Source organism: Fulmarus glacialis, unplaced genomic scaffold (assembly GCF_000690835.1).
Source record: "Fulmarus glacialis isolate BGI_N327 unplaced genomic scaffold, ASM69083v1 scaffold544, whole genome shotgun sequence".
NCBI classification, from domain to species: Eukaryota; Metazoa; Chordata; class Aves; order Procellariiformes; family Procellariidae; genus Fulmarus; species Fulmarus glacialis.
In genome coordinates, this window is record NW_009209722.1 from 19,613 (window position 1) to 42,246 (window position 22,634).

The following is a 22,634-nucleotide window of genomic DNA, read 5'->3' on the forward strand; positions in this document are numbered from 1 at the left end:
CTCTGCACAGACTGAGCACCGGGCACCGCCACTTCACCGTGCTCCCTCGATATACACCTGTTTCTCCTCAGAAGGAGGAAAAGCATTTCATTACAACCTGGCCAGACACCTCTAGTGCTGCACAGGACCGCGTGCACCCTGCGAGGCACACTGCACTCATGTCTTCTTCTTGGCTAATGCTGCCTGCACAAAGGCGCAGTGATTGAATTGCAGCCTCGTGATACTCACTCCAGAAGCACAAGGACATTGATCAGCTCTTGGGGGGAGAATTTGTTCCAATAAGCTAAAAGAGTATCTGAAAGAAAAGAAAAAAAAAAAGTGCACTAAGATTTAAAAAAAAATTAAAGGGGGACCTTACAGACCAACACTGCCAGTGATGGTCTTTTGTCTTTCTGGCTGCCCCCCAGTAAACAAGAGCCACCAACCTTCAGAGATCATCTTCACAATGTAGAGGTAGCACATCAGGAGTGTCCGGATCTCAAACTGGTCCAGCCGGCTGCAGTGTGACACGCTGCTCCTCGTGGAGCTTCTGCGGATCTAACGGGACACAGATGTGACATGGAGGCCAGTGGCTCTGGGTGCCTGGGCTGTGCCCGAGCGGAGCGCGGGGCCAGACACTGTGCAGCGTGGGCACAGCAAACCCGGCACATACCAGATGTGCCAGCATTCCTCCTGTCCCCCTACATGTGCACCCCCACAGCACCATGCTTCGGAGACGTCTTATCCTTTGGGGTTGCTGCCCATCCAGTGATGAGCAGTCTGAAATCCTGGACACATGGCTGAACACTTCTCTGCCCAGAAAAAAAATGTCTGGGCAGAGAATGACGGCTTATCCAGCAAAACGCACAGCAGCCCTGCTTTCACTTCCCCTGCTCTCTGCAGTGTCTAGGCTCACAGACATTTTTGAAGTCAGTTCTTGTCAAACAAAATAGTTCATTAGCTGCCACAGTTTAAAGCAAGAATCTAACTTTCTGTTATAGACGAACACTTCAAAACAAAATGTCAGTTATTAAAAAACCAGGAAATTTCAGCTTAAGAAAATAAAGTTTTTTTCCCCCCTGATTTTTGGAAATGTCTCTTGGTTTTCCTCCTACTTAATGACTTAGGCAAAGATAAGTGAAATCCTGCTGGTGAGTCAATCTGTGTGGGAAAGGCTTGGGCACTGTGTAGTGGGAAATGCGACTTCTAAAGCTTTATTAAATCTTTTTGCACTCTCTGTGCTCACCCTAGCCGTATCCTCTGACAAATGGATACTATTAAGCCCTAAGCAGGACGCTTCTCTTAAAGCTGTGCCTCACATGTTCGGAGAGCGATCCGCAGATCTTATTTGTTGTTTATTCTGGGACAAACTGTGGATGTGAGTCATAATAAAACAGAAATAAACATTCAGTTTAGAGTTGGAGACACAGTGCTATAGCCAGAGCTTTGCTGTTGACCATGCCAAACTATCAAGTCAGCACACAACTCACTCCAGGGGAACAGGCAATAAGCAATGTGTCTACCTCTGTAGAGCAGCATTAAAGCTGTGCTCCTCCACGTGGCATTGCTTTTACATGGTTTTGTGGATATTCCGTTCCCTAACAGAATAGTTGTTTCCAACGACCCTGAAAAATGTACCTTCAAAGACACAGGAGAGGATGTCTAGCTATGGGGAAGAGCTGAGCTGCAAGCAATAACGCTTTCTGCAAACCCCGCCAGCAGGGTTGAGGCATATGCTCAGAGCTTTGCTGAACATGAACAGTTTGATAGTCAAGTGTTTGGCTATACTTGGTCTTGTAGCTTCATGATTCATGTGGGAGAGCTTGAAAGGCCCCACCTCTCCTAAGCATGTCAGGACACAGCCAGCAGGAGCCCAGATAATCTTTGCCTTGCTTGTTGTAAGGGCCAAAGTTTTTAAAGATGCATCAATGATTCACGCCAACCCAAGACATCTGGAAAGTGCCTTGAGGAAAACCAGGGGCTGGTTTGCACAAATACCTGATTTCCATGCGTGCAATCTGCCAACAAGGAGAGTACACCCTGTCTGAATAGTGAGGTCAGAGCTCTTTGTGGTGTGACCGCAGTCACCTTCTGCAAGTTTGGGGCTGTGCTTATTAGCCTGTGCTGATTTACTTACAAATACCTCATATTTCTCTTAAGTCAGTGGTCACTAGCAATCTCACATCATGGTGCTTTGCCTCCCAGCCGTGTGTGGAAACCAGTTCCCAGCACTGTGCACTGGGCACTGGCCAGGGTCAGACCCATCCATGCACAGGGAGCGCGTCTGAGTATGGATAAACGTACCATGGGAGCAGAGATTTTCCCCACAGATTTTGCCTTTCATCTTTCATAAGTAATTTGTCAACAGTTATATTTTTGGCTCAGAGATGTTTGAAGAGGGAAAGCATGCCAGACCCGTGAGTCTGACCACCTCCGTTAAATATGAATCTGTTTGTTCCCAAACAGAGATATTTAGAAGCTGGCTTTTGAGGGCGTTACCATGGGGAACTACTTTTCCCTCCCCCTTATTTAAGACAGCCCACAGACTGGTGCAGTGAGCACCGTTCTTTCTAACCCCAGATACGTTACATTTTCACTCTGATCCGGGGAACCAGTTGCCCCCTCTGAGTTCAGGGATCCTTTCGAGTCCTCTCGCTTTATTGCATGGCCATTTGGAAGTGCTGCTCCGCAGGCTGAAAAAAACCCAAGCCCCACAATTAACCCCTTTGTACCGGCACTCCTCAGCGCATCACAGACAGTGAGTGGAGGATGCGATTCGGACAGCACAGATGGGGCTTGCCAAAGCCCCATGTCGGAAGCTGATTAAACTGGAAAGGACAGTTGGGGTGACACCACGTCCAGGGAAAAGCATACAAACTCTGAAAGGTCTCTTGGCAGATGACCGTTTCAGGTTTTGGGTAATGGGTTTTGGGGAATGGGTTTTGGGGGCCACAGATTTCAGTGTTCAAAATAAATGGGGAAGTTAAAGTTTAGAAAAATTAATTTACCTGGATCTTTGTCTGCAATCAGGCTGGATCTATTTGAGGGGGATGCAAAACTGCACATGAATTCATCCCTGGATGCCTGTAAAGCAATATAAGGTTTTTGTGACCAATGGAAGATAACACCTATTCTCTTATAGAAGAGAATGATGATATAGAAAGAGGCAAATTAGAGCAGCTTTTAAAATGCAAATGAAAAAAATTCTATTTCCTTACTTCCATAACAAGGGGACAAATGACCTGGGGAGCGGTACAAAGAACAGCAGAACATATTAAAGTAAGTCATAGCAGTTTTTTCCCTTTTGTTTTTCATCATTTGAGTTGAAATTTTGAATTGTTTTTCTCAAATGTCTTTTTTTTGTTGTTGTTTTGCCCTGAACAAGGAGGAGAGTCTAGTCTGCAAGGCTAAGCCCGCCTGGGAAGCACATACAACCCTCAGGCAGAGGAACAACTCCCCAGAACCGCTGCTGGAGTCCGAGGCTGCGTCCTGTTGCAACTCATTGCACTTGGAGGGACTTACCTCACCTCACGGCACTACGTATACCGTAAAGAAACACATTAAATGATAGCAAGCAAAAGGACAGGGACATCATACCTAGTGCTACAGACAGAACAGTCACAGGAAAAGCCAAATTAAAAGAAACAAGAACATTACGGGAGAAGAAAACTACACTTATTTCTAAAGCTGAGCCTGGCTGCAGACAGTGGAAGTCACACAAGGGGTGTGCGGGGAGAGGAGGACCGAGGAGGAGGGCAAAGAGGCATCGCTGGGCTTTACTCACAGGGCTGGAGGCAGCCGTGCAGGAGTAGAGTGCCTCGCGGCTGGCCACTCGCTGGAGGTTCTCCAGGAGCAGCCCGAACAGCGGCAGGTAGAGCTGGGCTATTTTTGCCTGCTGGTTCTGAAAAAAGGGAGAAAAATGTAGGTAAGAGCCCAGGCTTTCAATGGAGTGAAAAAGGGAAACTCTTGAGCCAAAACACATATACATATATATTTACACATTGTATATAGTGTCTGAGGACATGGGTTGGTTTGGCTTCTCATCTCCACTTCTAGAGCTGCCAGGTAGGTATTACCCTTCTAGCAGCAAGCTTGGGGCACTCGGGGATTTTGGGAGCTGAATAATATTCCCAGTCATACAGGATGTGTGACAAACTAAATCCTGGATTTCCTAACTCTTTAACTGGCACTTCACTCACATGACTTGATTTTCAAGTGCAACACCCAGGAGTAATGAAACAAAAACATTTGCTCCTCGCCTGGTGCTGGCTATTGCTTCCAGTCAGGAATTCTCCATAGCAAATGCTTCTAGTTAAAACAGTTTGTAGGAACAGATTAATTTGGCTCAAGTGATACAGATCAAAACTGGTGGTTGATACTTTCTAAATGCAGGGCTTTCTTACAAGAATCCAATTTTTTATTCTGATTCAGTATGACAAAAGAGAAAAGAAAAAAGAAATCTTTAAAATGCCCGTGGGTTGAGAAAACCTTCTGTCAGCCATTGATGGAGCTGGAGTTTCCTTGGCTGAAGCGAGACTGCAGCAACAGACCCTGCCACACTCAGCCTGTCCTGCCCGTGACGTGATTTTTTGCTTTGGTGTCTTGGGACACCAGCTGACCATCCTCCCCTGGCTCCAGGCAGTTTCCTGGTCACGCAGCCTGGAGCACAACACATGTACAAAAATCCCGTGGGACAATTTTAAGACAGGTGGTGTTTTTGAGGAGGCAGGGATTGTGCTGCATGCCGAGGGGGCAAACAGCTCCTGAATCAGTGTGAGGGTTTTCAGGCACCCAGAAGAGCAAAAACAGGCTGCCTCTGACCCAGTCTTGGCAGAAAGCTAGCAAATCTCTCCTGAAATATCAAGTCTTGCCAACTACCATGGGCTGCAGTTTTGTTTCCAGGCTGTGCATGTCACCGGGGATCCTCACTGCAGAGAAAAGCAAGCCCACCTCCCGCTCAGCCCTTCCAAACAGGCAGAGAAGGGAGAGGAGAGGAGCTGGCTCTGGGTCCATGCAGAGGGCAGGAGCCCTGGGCACATTCGGGTCACTTCTCCCACCCTTCGTGCCCAGGCGGCTATCCACATTCCCAGATAAAATCCAGCAATGCAGCACACTAGGAGCAATTTGAAGAACTAAACTCTAAATAGAGGCATGTTTTCAGCCTAGAGCAAGGACAGGTAGTGTCTGCACAGGTAGCTCAGCACTTTCAAGGACATACGGGTCAGCAGGGAGCAGCATCAAGAAAGTAAACAAGCCCATCTCCAGGCTCTTTCCGCAATACCACATGCTGAGCCTCTGACCGAAGAAAGCTGAAAAGTACCCAGCGGAAATCCAGCATCTCATGAGAATCCACAGATCCTCTCCTCTGATTCACTAATTAGTCAAACATGCAGCTGACTTGTAACAGAGATCAGTCCTGTTTCCTAATTATAGTATATTAACGCAGGATATTAATTTAAGCCCAAGACCAGAAGAACATTGACATTGCTTAATTTTGTTGAACAGCCTCTTGGCTAACGACACTCTCAAGTTCCTTAATGGCTCAGGGCTTTATTGTCTAAATACTCAGCATGAATAAGAGTGCTGCAGTTATCTGACTGCACTGTTTGTGTTCCTAGGTAATTTCTCAGAGCCGTTACTGTAATGTCGTAACTACCAGTTACTTACAACAGTTCCCCAAAAAGTAAAGAGAATACCCTTAGTGCGCCACACAGGATTTAAAACTCTGACGTGTGTTTTTTCATAAAATTCAAGAACATTACTTTTAAAAGCCAAGAAAATATGCCTGACCTTGTGCTGGTATCTGTTGTCAAAGGCATGCTTTATCAAGAGATTTTTTAAGACTGAGATGGCCGTATATCTGATATCGTAGTTGTCCTGCAAGGCAACAGAGGCTTCTCTGAGAAGCATCCCCACCAGGAAATGATGCCTGCAATACTCATCAGTTAAACTGTATTCAAGATTTACATCTGAAAGAAACAGCAAGGCAATGGTTAAGGGAATTGTTCTGAGGATCTGTTCAGAGCAAGACATAAAGGTCATGTAAGCCACAACAGTCCGTGAGTATGGTTCATCACTCTCTCTCCTACAGTGCACTGATCTTTTAATAAAGCCTGAATTGACTATAGTTTTCTCCACCGCTGAATTAAGTCATGCCAAAGAACTTGGCATCTTCCAGTTCAGGCTAATCATTAATTTCAGCCCTCACCGTTTCAACATAAGCTAAATGAAGGATTTCTGCAGTGTGATGCTTTGCAAAGCTTAGCGCTCCGAAGAGTAATTTGTAAAGTCAGAGATAGATAAAACGGGGAAAGACAGCACAACTTACTGCCTGGGGGCTGCTTTGCTCCTGACTGGGGCTGATCCCATAAATCCCCCAACTACGCAGGCAGCGGAGGAGTTAACCTCCACGGAGCAGCTGTGAGGGTGGTAACGGGCCGTGGAGGTGGTGCGTTTATCGCCCAGCCCTAGCAGTGCCATCTCTGCAGCTTGTTCCACATCCTCTGTGAAATCTGCATTCCTTCTCGCCAGGTCAGAGAGCAGAGAAAAGGCAAATACTCCTGCTGGGATGAGGGATGCAAACAAGGACATGGTGCCAAGTGACCGCTACTGCATCCTCCAGCAGTTTACATGGTCGGGCTTTCCAGCCCCGCTGCAAGGACTGGGGAGCCAGGGCAGGGTTCCAGGCAGCTGCTTGCCTAAACTGTGAGACTCCCTTAGCTTCCCACCAGCAGATATTGAACACAGCTCCTTAAAAGCTGCACTGACTGCCAGGACAAAGGCAGCTCAGTACCTAATCACCTTGGTTAACTTAACTGCATCTCACATAGATTCAGACTATATACTGTGATCAAAGGAGCAGCGGCTACAAGCATAAGGCATCATTTTCACTCACTTGCCTGGATAATGCAGCAGAGAAGCGACAGACACAGATTTCAGTGCAGGGTGCGTGTGCACTCGGGCTGCTATGAATGACCTTGCCCTGACACTGTTATCTCTGTCAGGCAACCCATATGCCTAATCAGAGCTGCGACAGGCACCGTTTGACTGTTGCGTTATGGCACTAAGCCTCCCAGAGGGATAACCCCAAAGCTGTGCATTCTTCCCCCGAAGAATGCTGTCTGCTCAGCTCAGACTTTTTTTTTTTTTTTTAAAACCCCACAGGTGTGAAAGTTTTTCTGTGGTAAGGCAGCGTGCATACACACAGCTTTGAAAATCCCAGCCAAAGGGTTCCAAAAGTTCTGTGGCTGCAAAAGATATTTTTAAGTTCCTTGATTCATAAGTAGCATTTACTGGTTTGTGACGTCTGATTCAGAGGAAAGAGAAAGTAATCTGGAGCATTATCTAGCTTTCATTGTTAGTCATGTTAGCAAATGCCTACGTGTCACACGTCATGGTTATTTCATTAGTTGGATGCAAGCAAATTGATTGGAAGATGCGTGTTTAATTTGACATTAGAGGATTCAGTGATCCCAGTTGGACCTACCTACTGAAGTGAACCGTTCCACAGCAAGTGAAAAAAAATCTAATTCATGTGTAAAAAGAAAAGGGACAAATAAAAAGACAGCAAAAATAAACAGGAATAAGTAATGCTCTAAATCTTGGAGAAATGGGACAGTACATCATGTTTTAATATTATTTGTAAGGCTATTGCGTAACTCCGAACTTCTGTGAATCTCTTGGGTTCTTTGCTATCACAAGGTTGCAAAAACAATTCTGTGCTGCTGGTTGTGAGGACAGGCTCGGGGGTTTGCTCTGGCTGATGAAACACACGTGTCCTCCATGTGAGGCACCAGGGATGCAGACCAGCAACCAGCCTTATTAGTTGAGATGTTTCAGAGAAACTGTTCCAAGATGCAACGCTCCAACTCAACAAGATGTGGTCGCAGGGATATGCTCTGCCTGCAGGCCCGTCTGCACCAGCTTTTGCTGCAGAAGCCCTCTTTAGCTACCTTCCTGAAGGCTATTCCTTCTTTTCCCAGAAACAGAGAAGTTGGAGGCTGGACACACCTCCTCTCTTCATTCAAGTAAGCTGATAAAGAGGTGAGGCACACCAGCAGGATATCTCCTTTGTGATGTGCACATCATACCTCCCCAGCTCTGAGCCCGCTGTCCCCTGTAATCACAGGTCTGTCCATAGAAACGGACAAGTTTGCAATGGAGATGCACCGCTACATGCCTCTACCATGGCAGGCAGAGCACAGGCACCACTGCTACCTGACGATAGGCTGCTCTACTGTCAAGAGAGGTGTGTGAATGACAATTGCTACCACTTTTTAAAAATATATATCTTAAAAATAAAACCTGATCTGGGTAGGTCCTAGTCACAGTAAAACAGAGGAGGAAAAATGAGCTGCTCTTACAGCTTTTCAGTTTAACCATCACAAATGCAAAGGTGAATGTTAACCAAGAAAGAGCATCCTTATGTTATCATGCCACTAATAAGCAATGGGGAGGCACTGTGGTTGTGTTTTTTTCTCTTTCTCAGCCATTTCCAGCAGTGCACTTTGTTAAACTATGCCAGGCAAGTAGCCAAACTGATGTAAGTGTAAGATTAGCAGCTGGTCCAGAAAGCTCTGAGCGGTCAGAAATATACCAAAATAAGGGAAACTTGACAGTTTCTGCTGCTTCTGCCACCTGGGTGTAAAGGGAACCACTTTGGGATTTGTATAGCTGCACCCTGAGGCACAACTAAAGATCCCCTTGCCTGCAACAGAATAAATCCATTGGGCTTTCACATGGGGGAATCCCAAACCTCACTCTCCTCTCCGGTACTTATCTTGCCAGGCTATTAGCACCCAAACCTGGCAATCTTTACTGTATTTATCTAGCTGAGATGAGAAATTAGGACACAGAGAGAATGAGGCTATGTCTATAGCAATCTTAGGAGGCCGGCGAGGCACGCCGCTGGGCTCAGCGCTGCGTGTCCGCACTGTCATCGGTAGCACAGTGGCAGCCATCCACGCTTGCACAGTGCCTCAGCTCAGCCCCTTGCAAACCTCATCTGCCCTGCGGTGAGCAGCGTCAGGACCAAAGGGGACACGGTGTGACAGCGAGAGCAGCCTGGATACGTGGTGGTGCCGCAGTACGTATGCCCTTGGTACACGCTAAGGATTGGCATGGACTCAAGTTCTCCTCTGGCTGCCTTCAGCCCAGGATTGAGTACAAGCTTGAACGCACCGTGCACCGCTATGCTCTTGCTCAAAATGAAAGCAGAAGGTAACCTAAATCACCTTCTTGTGGCCACAAAGAGAGCTGGCAGTGGCGCAGTGAATTCAATCTGTTCTCCTGTTTCTCCATTCTCTACAGCACCGATCGATGAGACACCCAACTTCTCAGGGAATGCTGACACTTGTGGGAACAAAGGATTACACTTGCACAATTTGTGTATTTACTGAAATAGGGGCAGTTTCTTTTGGACATTGTTAGTCCCATGCAAACTTAAATATAGGAAATACTGAAAAGACTGATTGCATACCATTCTGGAGCAAAATTATATAAACCTGCCAGAACAGCATAGTTTCCTGAGGTTAATGTAAATCAGGCTAACCAGGACATAAATGTCCTTGACACCAAACCAAATTCCATCTGGTCAGAAGTCATCAAGACTAATAAATTATAGCTCTCTAGCCAGTCTCTTGAGAAAGGACATACCTTGAACTCTTTGCAGCTTGGGTTTGGAAAAGGTCATTGGTAAGTTCAGAGGAATGTAGTGCTCATGATTGCAAATGGTTTGAAGAAATTCAAACTTGTATTCAACCAGTTGCTGAGAAAAAAAAAAGACAAACACAAACTATGTTTTCAGTTTGACTCATTTGCTTCCAGTTCAATGTGTTTGTTGCACAAGGATTGGGGAATCTAAATAGCATTTGGTGAAATTCAGTAATAATTGGCAAATTTTTGTGTTGTTCCCCCTAAGCGTCAGTGCATGCGGCTGTCACTTGGGACTTCTTTATCTTTTTCATCCAGGCTATTAACCAATCTTTCCTTTAGTTCTGACTCTTTACATTGTTTTAAAGCTTAGCTGCATACAGGCTCTCAGCCCAGACAAAGAGAAGGCCTCCAGAAGACTTCTGCCGCCAGAACACTCTGCAGGAACAGTGTCTACAAGACCTCCAAGATTTGTATAAAATAATCACTACAGAGCCTTGACTGACATAGATATGTACAACTGCAAACCACCTTTCAAGAAACATACTGCTTACCTTAGGGTCTTTTGGGCTGAATCCAGAAATGTAATCATTTATCAAGTTAAAAACAAATCCTCTGTCCATAAAGGTCAAACAACGCTGGAGAAAAAATAGCAACATGTGACCAATCATTAAAAATAAAAGCAATCATCCTAAATAGTCTCCATACTACTGTCCTGCCAGCAGCCAGATTTGATCCTCTAGGCTGCTGCTGACTTTCCAAAATGTATTAATCCTGTTTCTCTGAAATTATTTGAATGACCTCACTTAAGTCTCCAGAGGACAACAGATATTTCCTCTCAGGTTTTGAACAGTTGCTAGGCATGACTGAAAACCCTAGATAGCATATAGAGTATCATAGTCTCTCTCTTGGAAAGAGAAAGTTTCTTTCCTAGGGAAGCTTATCCCCTCCAGAGTTTTCATCACTGAAGAAACCAAAGAGGTGATAAAGTACAAGCACATTTGTTTGCTTGCTGCTTATTTCTTAATTGTTTTGTTTGGTTTTTTTCTGATAAAAGCCTGGGAGAAGGAAAGAAACTGCTGACCTTCAGGAAGTTAGCCAAGCTAAAGTTGACATTCCTGGACTCTTCAGGGATTTCGTTATAGCGAATGGTCACGTGAGGAATGATGGCGAGCAGCAACGAATGCAGGGCGTGCTGGTAGGAGTCGGGGAACCGCTGGCCTCTGGGCAGCTGAAACCAAAAGCATGTCGTACGCTCAGTGCTGCAAGCGAGCAGCTGGGGAGAACCGAGCGCAGGCACAAGTTCCCTTTAGTATTTGTTTATGTTGTTTCCTAATAAAGCATTGGCACAAAGAAAGCACTGGCTGAAACTGCAGTAGCTGGTAACAGAAAAGGAGGCTTCACGAGCCATAAGGAGATCTGGAATTTTTAAATTACAATTGAGAGTGAAAAGGGGAAGAACGGAAAAGTAAAGAGGGAAAAAAACCAGGAAAGATCTGGCTAGCTGTTCAGCTTGTCAGGGTTTTTTAAATAAAGAGTTACATAGTTTTTCAGAAAAACTTTTGGAGGAGAGTTTGTTTGTGATGGCTCTGTAATGCAATATCGAACAAATTTATTTTTACCTTGATTTTGTTTTCTTCCAGTAAGTACATTGCCATTGACTTCGCCAGTGCTTCAAAGAAAAACCACGAGTACTAGAATGAACAAGGAATACTATTATTTTTCTCAGCAGGACCGAACATGTTTGACTATGTGGGGAAGCAGCAGTGTGGGAGGGACAGCTCACATTCAAACGGCATTTTGTAAGCATGGCTGTGCTTGCACAGCTAGCTTGGCATGGGTGCTTTTGCTACCTGGAGGAGTCCTGCCAGTCTTGGGGTGGGAATAGCTCCATCCCCTCTGCACCCCAACGCACCCTGCAAGGAGCCAGCAGAGTTTGGGGTGCAAGTCCTGCAAAGGCCCAGAAAGGCAGAGACTCAATCTGCCTCCCGTGAGTCACCCCTCATGTGTGGCTTGAAGAAAATAGATAAAACTGGCAAAATGAAAAGCTTTTTGCTGTGTCGTGCCATGAGCCTCAACACAGCCAGGTTCCCTGCAAGAATTCATCTGTTTTAAGGGGAGAACCTCAAGGACATGGAAGCGAGGAGCTGCCCTGGTAGCTTTGCTCCTGTGGTGGGTTTCGATGGGTGAAAGTGCTGGGTTTTATTCGAGACCCCCTTTTCCTCCCTTCCACCCCTGGCAGCCAAGTACTGCCCATACTTCACCTTGAGTAGCTTATTGATGGCTAGAAAATCTGCCGACTGTTTCAGGATTGTGGCCATGGAAAGGACCAGGATTTCATGGGTCATCTTCGCCTGTGTGAGACTGGGTTTCTCAGCTCGAAAGACGTACTGAGGCAAGAGGAACAGCGTCAGCAGTGTGCCTGCTCCCAGCAGGGAGTTTTTCAGAGCGGTGTGTCATGACTGACCTTTATAAAGGAGCGCAAGTAGTGGTCTAGACCTTCTTCATGGCACTTGGACACGATGTGCAGAAGAACCCTGGGGAGAAATGTGGTTTGTGTTCAGCATGCAGTGTGACAGCAAGTTCCTCCAGCTCACAAAAGCAGACACCATCTATGTCCTATCCTGCTTAACCTGAAAAGCCTCACTGCTGGCGCGGCCTGATTTCCAGAGAGTCAGCACTTGCAGGCTAGCACCCCTCGCAGCTCCTGTGGCTGCACCATCCTTGCCACAGCACAGCCCCTTGACAGAGCACTCAGAGCTGAGGTGGCCAAAGCCTCTTCTCCACTTTGGTGCTGGACCAGGTGTTGCCCATACCAGTTGCCTTCAATGCTCAAGGCTCCCTGCACAAGGAGGTGAGGTGGAGCATTTCTCTGTGGGGGACATATCCTATTCTTTGGCCTCTGTGCATGCCAGGATTAAAGCCTGCTGCTACTTAAATTCATGTTGCAGTGAGCATTAGGCACGTGAACAATGCTCAGGTGTTAGACAAGTTGAAAACAAAAAGATTAAGCTAATCTGCTCTGCACCTGGTTCTCTTTGGCTGTATCTACGGACCTGCTATATGGAGAGCAAGCCCACTTGCCCCTCCTGCACATGCTACAGATTCATCCACAATGTACAGCTTATCATGTCTTGAGTCTGCCCTCACTGGGAGCCCTTTCCTAATGATAATACAAGTGACAATGAACAACTATACTACTACATCAAGTCTGCAAAATGAACACAAAAACCTCACAGAATCTCTGCTGAGAAGCAGGAAAAAAATTCTCCATCGTTGTTATACTCTGATACCTTCCTGCATCCCCTGAATTTATTAATTCTGGAAGGCTCTTTTTTACTGAATTTACATCTTATGCCCCTTGTTACATGCACTGGATTATTTTTGGGCTGTTGCCTTGCAGTTCACTGGGGACAGGCAGACCCTGGAGAACATGCCAGCCCTCTGGAAGCAGTCCGGGTGCTGATGAAGGCAGTAAGCGCGTGGTTTCCCAAGCCAACACTGGGGATTTACATTCCAGTCCCAGCCAGAGGGAACAACAAACTATTGCACATTGTCACAGACCCCACAGGCCAAACCACAGGGAGGAGTTTACAAGCCATTTCTCAGATAAAGCAGGTTTTAAATTCCACTCTGAAAGTCTGGATGAGAAAACAGTTGTCATCAAACAGACAGCTATTGACAAACTGGAAAGCATCAGGCCAAGCTTTGAAAAAATCTCTGGAAATGAAGGTGGGAGCTGGTCACCCAGCAGGTAGCCAGGGTCACTTGTTCCCCTGTCCTTGCCCTATGGTGATTCAAGCAGAGTGGGATTACAGTTCTCTGCGCAGGAGAAGTCCCCACAATCTGCACCACATGGCGCAGGACAGTGATTGCAATGGGCCCCACACCTCTGGGGGATCAGGGCTCAGCCTCTGACCTCCAGTTTCACGGGAGCGAGATGTTTTTGGTACATGGATGCATGGTACCTCCTGGAGTCAGAGGAAGATCTTCATGGAGTGGCATCCAGCATCCCCCTTTGCACTGCAGCACTTGACAGAGGAAGAACCACGGGAGGAAGATGGATGTTTTAATACATCCATCAGTTTAGGGGTGTCGGGGCCAGAGCTAGGCAGGAAAGGTGCTTTTGCACCGTTTGCTCCCTTTGGGCCCTGCACAAGCCTGCAGGCAGCAGAAACTTTCTGCGGGGACCAGGCCCTAGTCGGTGCTGCCCTCTTGGGGCTGCAGGCACGGCAGAGCACCGCTAAAAAAACCACCGCCCGCTCCTGGCCGTATATTCTGAACCAACATGGATGTAGTGGCTACTTCTGCAGCGTAACACACTCAGCTCCAGGGGATTTTTAGCAATACTTCTGATGCAGGGGACTGGTGTGCAGGGATGAGACTGGGGCATCGGTCCCGCAGGGAAACCACATCTGCTGCCTGCAGCTGGGATGTGTCCGGGGGCTCTGGAGCCTTTCGACACCCCAATAACCGTCTCCCAGAGCCATCCCTGCCAGCAAACCCTTTTTCTTTTGAAAAACAAAGCAGGTGTATCTTTAAAATACCACATTTTTCCCCATGCAGCTCCCAGGACAAGGGCCCACACTGCCCCATGCCACCCAGACGTGCCAGGAGAAGACAGCGGCTGGGGTTTCCTAGCATGAGAGCAAGCAGCAGGGGACAGCCAATGCTGTCACTTAGCACCTTGTACTGGGAAACCACACCCTGCTTTGCACTGTAGTTTGTGGCTTTGCATTTGTAACTGAAGAAAACTGGACGGTTTACCAGACACTCACATGGTGCAGTTGACAGCTACTTCATCTTCCTGCATCACATTTGTAAGGACTCTAAATAGTTGCATAAGAATTACAGGTAGAAACTGAATCATTACTTGGATCTCCATGGCGTGCAAACACTAAAACAAATGTTCAAAACACAGACACTTTTAGTTCAACATTTTGCAGATGTTAAATATTTATAGTCCACAGACATTTCTGTGGCAATAGGACAGGCATTAGCAAATGCTTCAGGCTGTGGGCTTCAGCCTGCCAGAGGACAGGAGAACTTGGACCCATAGCAATGCTTACTGCCTGCCTTCCAGCTGACAGATCCCAGCTGCATGCCTTTGGGGAGCAACATGAATCACTCATGGCAGATATTAATCCTCCTCTGAGGTGTGCCCAGACAGCTATGACTTAATTAGAGGTCACATGCTACGATTTGACCCCAATAACCCAGAATTTAAGGCTGAAGTTTTGCTCCCAATTCTTCTCATCACTTGTGACAGTTTTTTGAAGTGACTAAGTCCCATTTTCACAAATGCCTTCGGAGCGTGGAAACCTGATGCCCAATGACTTGCAGTGAGACTCTTCCCCAAAGAGCATAGCTTGCTACTGGAAATGGGATTTAAGTGACTTGGTGAAGGTCAAGATCATCTGGTGCATACACTCTCCAACCATCTCATAGACCTCTTTTGCCTGAATCTCATGATACGAGTCTAGGGAAGACAGTGCGTTTCATTTTCAGTTTTCAAATCTGCAAATCTAACTTAAATCTGTATCTGGTTATTTGAATTACTGAAATTATTGAGGTATTGGCGGTAAGAAGGCCTCACTTGTGGTTAGCATGTCTCCCTGTCTGCAGGCTGCAGCGAGGTCGCTGTGGCTGGGCAGGGCTGGGACCTATCCAGCCCCTTGATGAAAAGCTCACAACAAAGCAACCGTTCTTTTAATGCTTGGCTTCAAAACCTGCCATTATTTCTATTTCTCAAAATATTTATACGTTATCTGAAACACACCCAGTAACTTTGTGATGATAAATCCCCACCACTGGAAATGGAGCTGTTGCTATGGCAGCACTCTCAAAAACAGGCAGTTATGGAAGGAAACAAGGACAGTAAACAGCCAAGAAATATATTGCCTGCAGAAGCCTTTGCTGGACCTGCTCCGAGGCCCTTACTCATGCCGCAGAGATTGCCAAAAAGCTGGGTCTGGGTCACAGGTCATCTGTGGTGAAATTTAACTAATTGATAATCTCATGGATCTTTTTTCAGCCTGCAAAAAAAATTCCTGTTTTGAATGGATAAATACCTGAAAACAAGGAACTGTGCTACAGTTTAAAGGTTTGAATCAGATCTAGGGCAGCAGGGGAGGAGTGTGCGAGCCCACCAGGAGGAGGGTTTGCCATGAGCACGGCAGAGCGATGCTGACTACTTGTTTCATCTGCTGTGAAAGGCAGTGGGAAGCAGCACACAGACAGCAGACAGTTGTGTCAGTAAGCAGAGGTAAGGATCTTGCACAATGCGCCGGTCCCAGCACTGCAGCCAGTGTGTGTTCGTACACAGCAGGGCTCTGGGTATTTACTGATGGCCTGTAAAAACACAAACGAAGCCCACCAACAGGCACTGTTCACCTTTAGGTATTTAACAAGCTCTCCTGGGACTTCCTTAGCTCCCGCCTGAACCAGCTGGCAGTACTGGAAGAATTTGTGCAAGTGCATGTCCTGGAAGAGAAGAAAAACAAGTTCAGTGCAGCAGCTCCAATATTTGTCAACCCCTACTCTGCAGCTTACACCCTAAAATCTGCTGTCATTCCTGCGGCAGTGGGCCATGTCCCTCGCAAGCCCCATGTCACTACCAGCTTGGTCCCCAGCTGCCATCTCCCAGGACTACAGCACTGCTCCCTGCCTTTTCCAACGTACCCAGCCACTGCCCATCCCCTGGCTCCCAACTAATCTCGAGATTAAGCACAAAACTGCCAGCAGTGTTAAAATTCTCCTGTGGTTGCACTACCCTGAGCCCCAATCCCTTTCCAACACTGGCCTGGAGAAGCAGGAGCCCTCCTCTCCCAGCTGCAACTCTTCAAGACTGCCTCACCATCTGCCTCCTGACCTCCTACTGTCCACCTGAGGCAGACTCTCCTTCCCCTGCTTCTCCATTCCTCTCCCTCCTCCTCCAAGGTTAGATTTAATTACTGGGTTATTTAACCCTGAAAAGCATCTGGGAATGTGATTTGGTGGGGAGTGAAACTCCTGTGCTGCTCCCAGTCCTGTACAGAATCAGTAAGACCCTAAAACAGGTTTAGACGATGCTGAAAGTGAGTTGCTGTGAATGTAAATGCAGCTGATTACATCCAGCACAGGACAACAAGCCCTGCCAAGGGCATTTCCCCAAGAACAGTGCTGACAGGAGGTGCCCCAGAGCATGTGCTGGGGATCTTTGCTGCACATCACATGAAGCTTGGGGAAGTCCATCACTAACATAAGACTGCAGAACACACAAGGGCTTGGTGAAACAGCCTGGACTGGTTTCAAAAGGAAATAAGAACTCTTGTGACACTTGTTTTCTTGTGTCTGCTGTTGTTAGAAAACTTTTTTTTTTTTAAAACTCAATGAACCTCCCATTTCCACCAGTTCTTCTCTCCTTTGCATCATCAAAGCAGCTCATTTGCTCAAATGTTTCCTTAGTCCTGCCAGTTACAGTGAAATTGGCCAAGAAAGCATCAGCCTGTCCCTAGGCTCATTCACTCACACAACTGCCTCATCAGATCCGGATGAAGGAGCAGATCCCTGCAAGTAATCCCAGACCTGCTGCTACAGAAGTATCTCAGTGCTGCTCTGCAAACACAGGTACCTCTTTGCCACCTATGGCACAGCAGTAGATACAGCAATCGCTTCCTCTGCATTTGTGTTGAAAGTCTTTAAGAACGAGGTGCTCGACTTACCTGGGTGTAAATGGTCGAGTCCAAATGGATTCTGATTTTAAACAGTGGCTTTGCTCCATCCACCCACTTCGCGTCCACGCCGGGCTGCTGTGAACAGACAACATTCAAGTACTTGGATTCAGACTGCGGTGAGAAGGTGGCTCTGTGCAGACAGACACCTGGTCAGAAGGTACAGGTTGGGGTGGAAGAATGGGTTCTCCCGCCCAGCACAAACACCAGTGACATGACCGCAGTCACGGCAGGGCAGAGAGGTCACTGCAAGAACGTGCACACAGAGCATGTGCTCACTCTCCTGCTCTGCACCACCTGGAACAGCCCAGTCAAGCCTGCCACAAAAATATTCTCTGAAACCTATATAACCATGGAAAGTGGAATTCGAAGTGTCCTGTCTCCCACCCCTAAGAATCTTAAGCTTTGGGGGCCGCCCTGTAGTAGGGATCTTTCCAGCTGAGCAGAGCACCAACAGAAGCCCAGAGCTTACAGTGGTAGCAAAAGCTCAGCTTTCCTCCTCTTTTTATGTTTAAGCCCATTTTAAATGGCCTTCCTACCCTTCGTGACTCTGTGTCTCCGAGACCCAGGTAGCCAGGTGGAAGGTTGGATGAGACCGGCAAATGCTGCTCCAGGGTGACAATCCGTCCATCCTTCAGCAATGGGACCCAGGCATATCCCACTGCGGAGGCAACCAGTGGACCAGAGTTAGCAGACACACAGTGATACGTGATTAGCTCAAGCTCCAAAAAGAGCTGTGTCTCACCCCAAGAAAATCCAACTTGCAGTTGTGCAAGGAGCTTCAGCGAGGCTGAGATTGACCATGTCAGCCTTGTTAGCGCGTTTTACCCGGTGACTTGGGGAACGAAATTCAGACACAGTTCAACCAAAATCAGGAGTGGGTTTGAGGGGCAGAAATGGTGTGCGAGCCTTGTGCGCCATGACGAGGGTCCTTCAGTCGCCTGAAGACCAGCTGAACGGAGAGGCATCCCAGCCAGTGGGACCTGGGTGCGCTCAGTCTCTTACACACGCCTAGTGTCGGCAGGATCGGCCCCTGAGGCCCTGATCTCGCGCCAAGTTTTTGTTGGTGACTTGACTGACAGTAGGCCCATTCATACCAGCCAAGTCAAGAACACGCAGAAATAGCTGTCAGATTGCAGCAAAAATTTGAGCTTTAGTATACACTAAAAACATTGTGCTTTATTCCAGTTTAGATCCATGATTTAAGTTAGGTTGCTTTCAAAAAAGAAAATTCAGATAGGCTAGTATTTTAATCAAATATTTTTTCAGGTCCCTCCATTCATTTTATCTTGGATTCTTACACTCCAACAGAAGTAATTTAAGCAGTGAACATACCTTGAGTTTCAACGGTGTCCTGTTTTTTCGATGTTGCCTTTGTATTAATTTCACAGCTGACATGATAGAAGGTGAAAAGCAAATGATGCTTTTGATGGAGGTGAATTGGAAGCTCAATTTTAATCTAAAATGATATCATGATAGATAAGACTGTATTTTTAATTGTGGAGTAATATTTTAAGTTCTATTTTATTTCACAAATGCTATGTTGTGTGCAGTTACACAAGACACATTCTTACCCATCTTAAACAACTCCTGGCTAACATTTTCATCACATTTGCGCATTACTTATTAATGGGGGTGTGTGATTGGAGTGCACAAAGCGTGACAGTAAAGACAGCAGCAAACAAACTGGCATTAAAAATTGACAAAGTCTCTGGCTTTGCTGAGCCCTTCTACTGAGGCAAAGGGCTGACGATTATTTTTACCCGTACTTCACCCAGCCCTGGAAAAAAGAGATATCCTGAAAGGCCCCTTGGCTTTGTAGCATCCAGGAAAATCTGTTACTTCCCACCGTTTCGTTTTTACCTCGTCATAGAACTCTGGACTCTGGTTGTGATGCAGCACAGCAGCATATGCGTTTCTGGTCAGGAGGTGGCCTCCAGGCTTGCCATATATACACTGGAAACACAAATGAAGAGCTGGATTCAGGGTTGCTGCCACCCTAAATTAGCCAGCCAAATTAACAGCATGGAAACTCAGTGCTTTCTTATTGTCCTGCTCAGCCTGGCTGGCATACAGTACATAGCAGCGAGCCCCAGGTCCCTAGAAATAACAGGTACCCACCTTTAATGGCCTGGCATCGGCTTCATCTGAATCCCTGAACTCAACACAGACAGCAATATTCCTTGCCTGAAATGGGGGAGAACATGAGGATGAGCCATTGCTAAAGGTCAGCAGCATCACCCAGACCATGCCGAGTCTGGCTGCAGCGGCTCTCTGGGTTGCTCACCTTTGCAAACACCTTCTGGTTCTCATACTTCAAATGCAAGGGATAGATGTAGAGGTGGTTTTTGTAGACAGTGAAGGGATAACAGTATTTTGTAACTTCTGGGACAAGCTCCTCCACTTCAACTGCAATGTCCTCACAGCTCTTCTCAAAAGGCTTTATAGGAATATAAGAAGCTGTGACACAATCTAGAAGAGAAGGAAAGCTTGGATAAGTGCACACCCCACAAATATGGGAAGTAAGCCCATGTGAAAGGAAATTCATGGGTCTGAACCTCTGCCATTGCTCTTGAGCATCCGGTTCTCTTCAGATCAGAGGATCGTGTGTGTTGACCAGGCAGCAGGACTTGGATCACTCCCATTGAAATGATAAGGGGAAATTCTCCCCTTGATCATGCAACATCTGTGGTCCCCAACTGCATCAGCAATACCAAGAAAAGATGGGTGCACGGGCACCATGGGGCTCTGCTCTCCTTGCCAATGGGGACTGCAGAAGCGGCACTTTCCTGTAGCTCTGGGCAAAGTCATGTGAATGACCCATGTCTGGGCAGGGATGGCTGCTCTGCACAGGACCCGCACCTTGAGTCTTCCAGGAATTTGACCCATTAAGTTACTGTTTTATAAATCATGCAAACATCACTTGACTGAAGCAGGCTACTGAGATGATGACTTGACACTGATGTCTCAAAGTGCGTCAGTCCTACTATATCAGTCCTTTTCCACTCTCTGCTTCAGAAGGATATTTGTCAGTTATGCTGCCTCCAAATATCAATGTGCAAACCCTGCCTAATTCACTGAGACTCACATCCACCATGAGGGAGAGTTCATCTCAAGTGATGACCTTTCAAAGAACAAGAGAATTAAGTCTACTAGAAAAGCCTTTTGGAAAGGGGCCCGGACTGCCAAAGGCAGGTGACACTGAACACATCACGAGTCCTTTCTTTGCCTCAGTTTCTTTAAATGCAAAGTGAAGAATCACACTGACCATGTTTGTGAAGTCCTCTGGTGTTATGGATCAAAAATGTTATATGAGATTGGTGTAATAATAACAGCAAAAGCAGGCAGATGGCTTCCTTTAGATTTAGGATGTGACGGCCAAACTGCAAAGCAGATGCAGGTAAACCTCTGCATTTGGATCACATCCCTCCACAGAATCCATCAGAAAGACTTACAAGCCAACGGTTGTGCTGAATTTCTCATTGCAGCCCCGAGATACTCTTGTTAATGAAACAGCAAAACTCCCCATAGAAGCACTAACTCCTGAGACTAGAGCCATCAGCATTTATTTTAAGATCCAAGATCCTTACTTGTGAAGTCTAGCGGGATGTCTTTGATGATGATATTCAACTGGGCTGGAATGACCTGTAGTTTTGTTTTCTCTGGTCTGCATTAGGGAGAAAGGAACAAGAGTGTGAACCTTGAAAACTCAGGTGCTGAACACATCAGCAGGGCTTTTTGTTACCCTCTGAGTATTTTAGAAATTGTCATCTCATGCTTATGCTTAACTGTTTAAAAATGTATATTAAAATGCCTGCTCAGCCTCTGCACCAGTCTCTTACGCTTACTTCTTATACTCTGCTAAAAGCTTCAGCATATCTTCATTCGACAGTTTGCTGCTGTCCTGCTTGTACAGAGGCGAGAATTTTCCTTCAGCATCGAGAGTGCCCTGGGAGTCTTTGAACACTGGTCTGCAGAAAAAAAGAGACATTTCTTAAATGTTGGTAAATACGCAGACACTGAGGTCTTTGACACGTCAGGCTGAAGGGCAGTTTGTCAGGCAAGAGGTTCACTGGTCTGTGACTGCTCTGAACACCGCCAGACCTCCTGATCACCTCCTCACATGGTGCTTAGACCCCACACAGACTACAATCCACCGTGTCACATAAAATTGGATGGGACATCACCCATTTCCCTTCTCTCCAGCCAGGTGAGAAGTACACACCCAGCCTGGTCCACAATCACAAACGCCCTTCAATCCCCTCCCACTAACACCAACTGGTAAAGTATCCTCCTAGTTGCACATGGGATCAGAGCATGGAAATCCTCTTAGGAATGGAGTGGGCAATGAAGACCAGTCTCAGGACATACATCAGCTTCCTCCTGAACCCAGAGCAGGAGATTGGACTCTGCCCTGGATGAACACTGGCATCTTTGCCCTTCACTATCAAGGCTGCGGGTGTCTGTGTACAGCAGGAACATTCAGGCATCTGTATTCCCTTTCTGTGCAAACAGCTTCCTCTGAAACCCACAGGGAAACTGTTCCAGGGACGTAGAGCAACACAGCTGCCCACACCAGGCTGTTGGCCACCCAACTCCTTGGTCTCCAAATGCAGCTCTTTACCCAGTACGAACAAATCTGAAGTCTGTCAAAGCCAATGCACACACAGAGCCCCCCGTGGGGCTGAGGCACCATTTGAAAGAGGGCTGAGGCACTGCGCAGGCTGTGTGCTGGCTCCCAGGAGCAAGCTGCATCCCAGAAATACCATCTTGAAGCTGAGCAGCCAGTGTCACAGCAAAGTCCAGCTCTGCTCTATTCTATTCTATTCTATTCTATTCTATTCTATTCTATTCTAAAGAATACATGTTGCAAGCTGTATACCACCAAATCCCAGCCCACTGTGACAGTCGTCTGGTGTTCCCATGTCATTACTATCACTTTTGTCAGCACCAAACAGCAATTTAGCAATAGGAGGCAGTGGCAGAGGGATGAACTCACCTTCGTCTGACGTGAGATTTAAGAGAGTTAGCACTGATGTACTTTATCAGTCACAGTACAAGAACAGTGAGGAAATGGGATCACTACCCCCAGTCATTCCCAAGAACATTAATTAAAGCAGAGTCTAAGACGGGAGACAAACCCCAGCTGATTACCACCGCCAGGCCAGGAGGTCCTCCACTCTCATCCCGTCCCTGGCAATGGCTGATGCCAGGAGGGAATTTCTGCACCGATTCCCGTGGTAGCATGGTATGGGGTAATTCATCCCCAGGAATGTTCTGCCCTGATAGCAG

The 22,634-nt window shown here is 46.8% G+C and overlaps 1 protein-coding gene across 1 annotated transcript in view; it reads right to left on the minus strand.

Moving 5' to 3' along the window:
• The window catches only part of DOCK11 (dedicator of cytokinesis 11), a gene marked incomplete at both ends in the record, with an annotated part of 58,412 nt that overhangs the window by 19,401 nt on the left and 16,377 nt on the right, over positions 1-22,634 (minus strand). The window contains 22 exons of the mRNA XM_009576907.1: positions 229-295; positions 426-537; positions 2,569-2,672; positions 2,988-3,063; positions 3,764-3,880; positions 5,770-5,948; positions 9,634-9,745; positions 10,185-10,268; positions 10,715-10,861; positions 11,253-11,324; positions 11,895-12,020; positions 12,098-12,167; positions 14,409-14,527; positions 16,024-16,113; positions 17,334-17,420; positions 17,882-18,003; positions 18,678-18,801; positions 19,206-19,298; positions 19,464-19,529; positions 19,630-19,814; positions 20,933-21,009; positions 21,191-21,313. Coding sequence (XP_009575202.1) covers positions 229-295; positions 426-537; positions 2,569-2,672; positions 2,988-3,063; positions 3,764-3,880; positions 5,770-5,948; positions 9,634-9,745; positions 10,185-10,268; positions 10,715-10,861; positions 11,253-11,324; positions 11,895-12,020; positions 12,098-12,167; positions 14,409-14,527; positions 16,024-16,113; positions 17,334-17,420; positions 17,882-18,003; positions 18,678-18,801; positions 19,206-19,298; positions 19,464-19,529; positions 19,630-19,814; positions 20,933-21,009; positions 21,191-21,313 — 2,352 coding nt within the window. The remainder of the gene's footprint in view (positions 1-228; positions 296-425; positions 538-2,568; positions 2,673-2,987; positions 3,064-3,763; positions 3,881-5,769; positions 5,949-9,633; positions 9,746-10,184; positions 10,269-10,714; positions 10,862-11,252; positions 11,325-11,894; positions 12,021-12,097; positions 12,168-14,408; positions 14,528-16,023; positions 16,114-17,333; positions 17,421-17,881; positions 18,004-18,677; positions 18,802-19,205; positions 19,299-19,463; positions 19,530-19,629; positions 19,815-20,932; positions 21,010-21,190; positions 21,314-22,634) is intronic.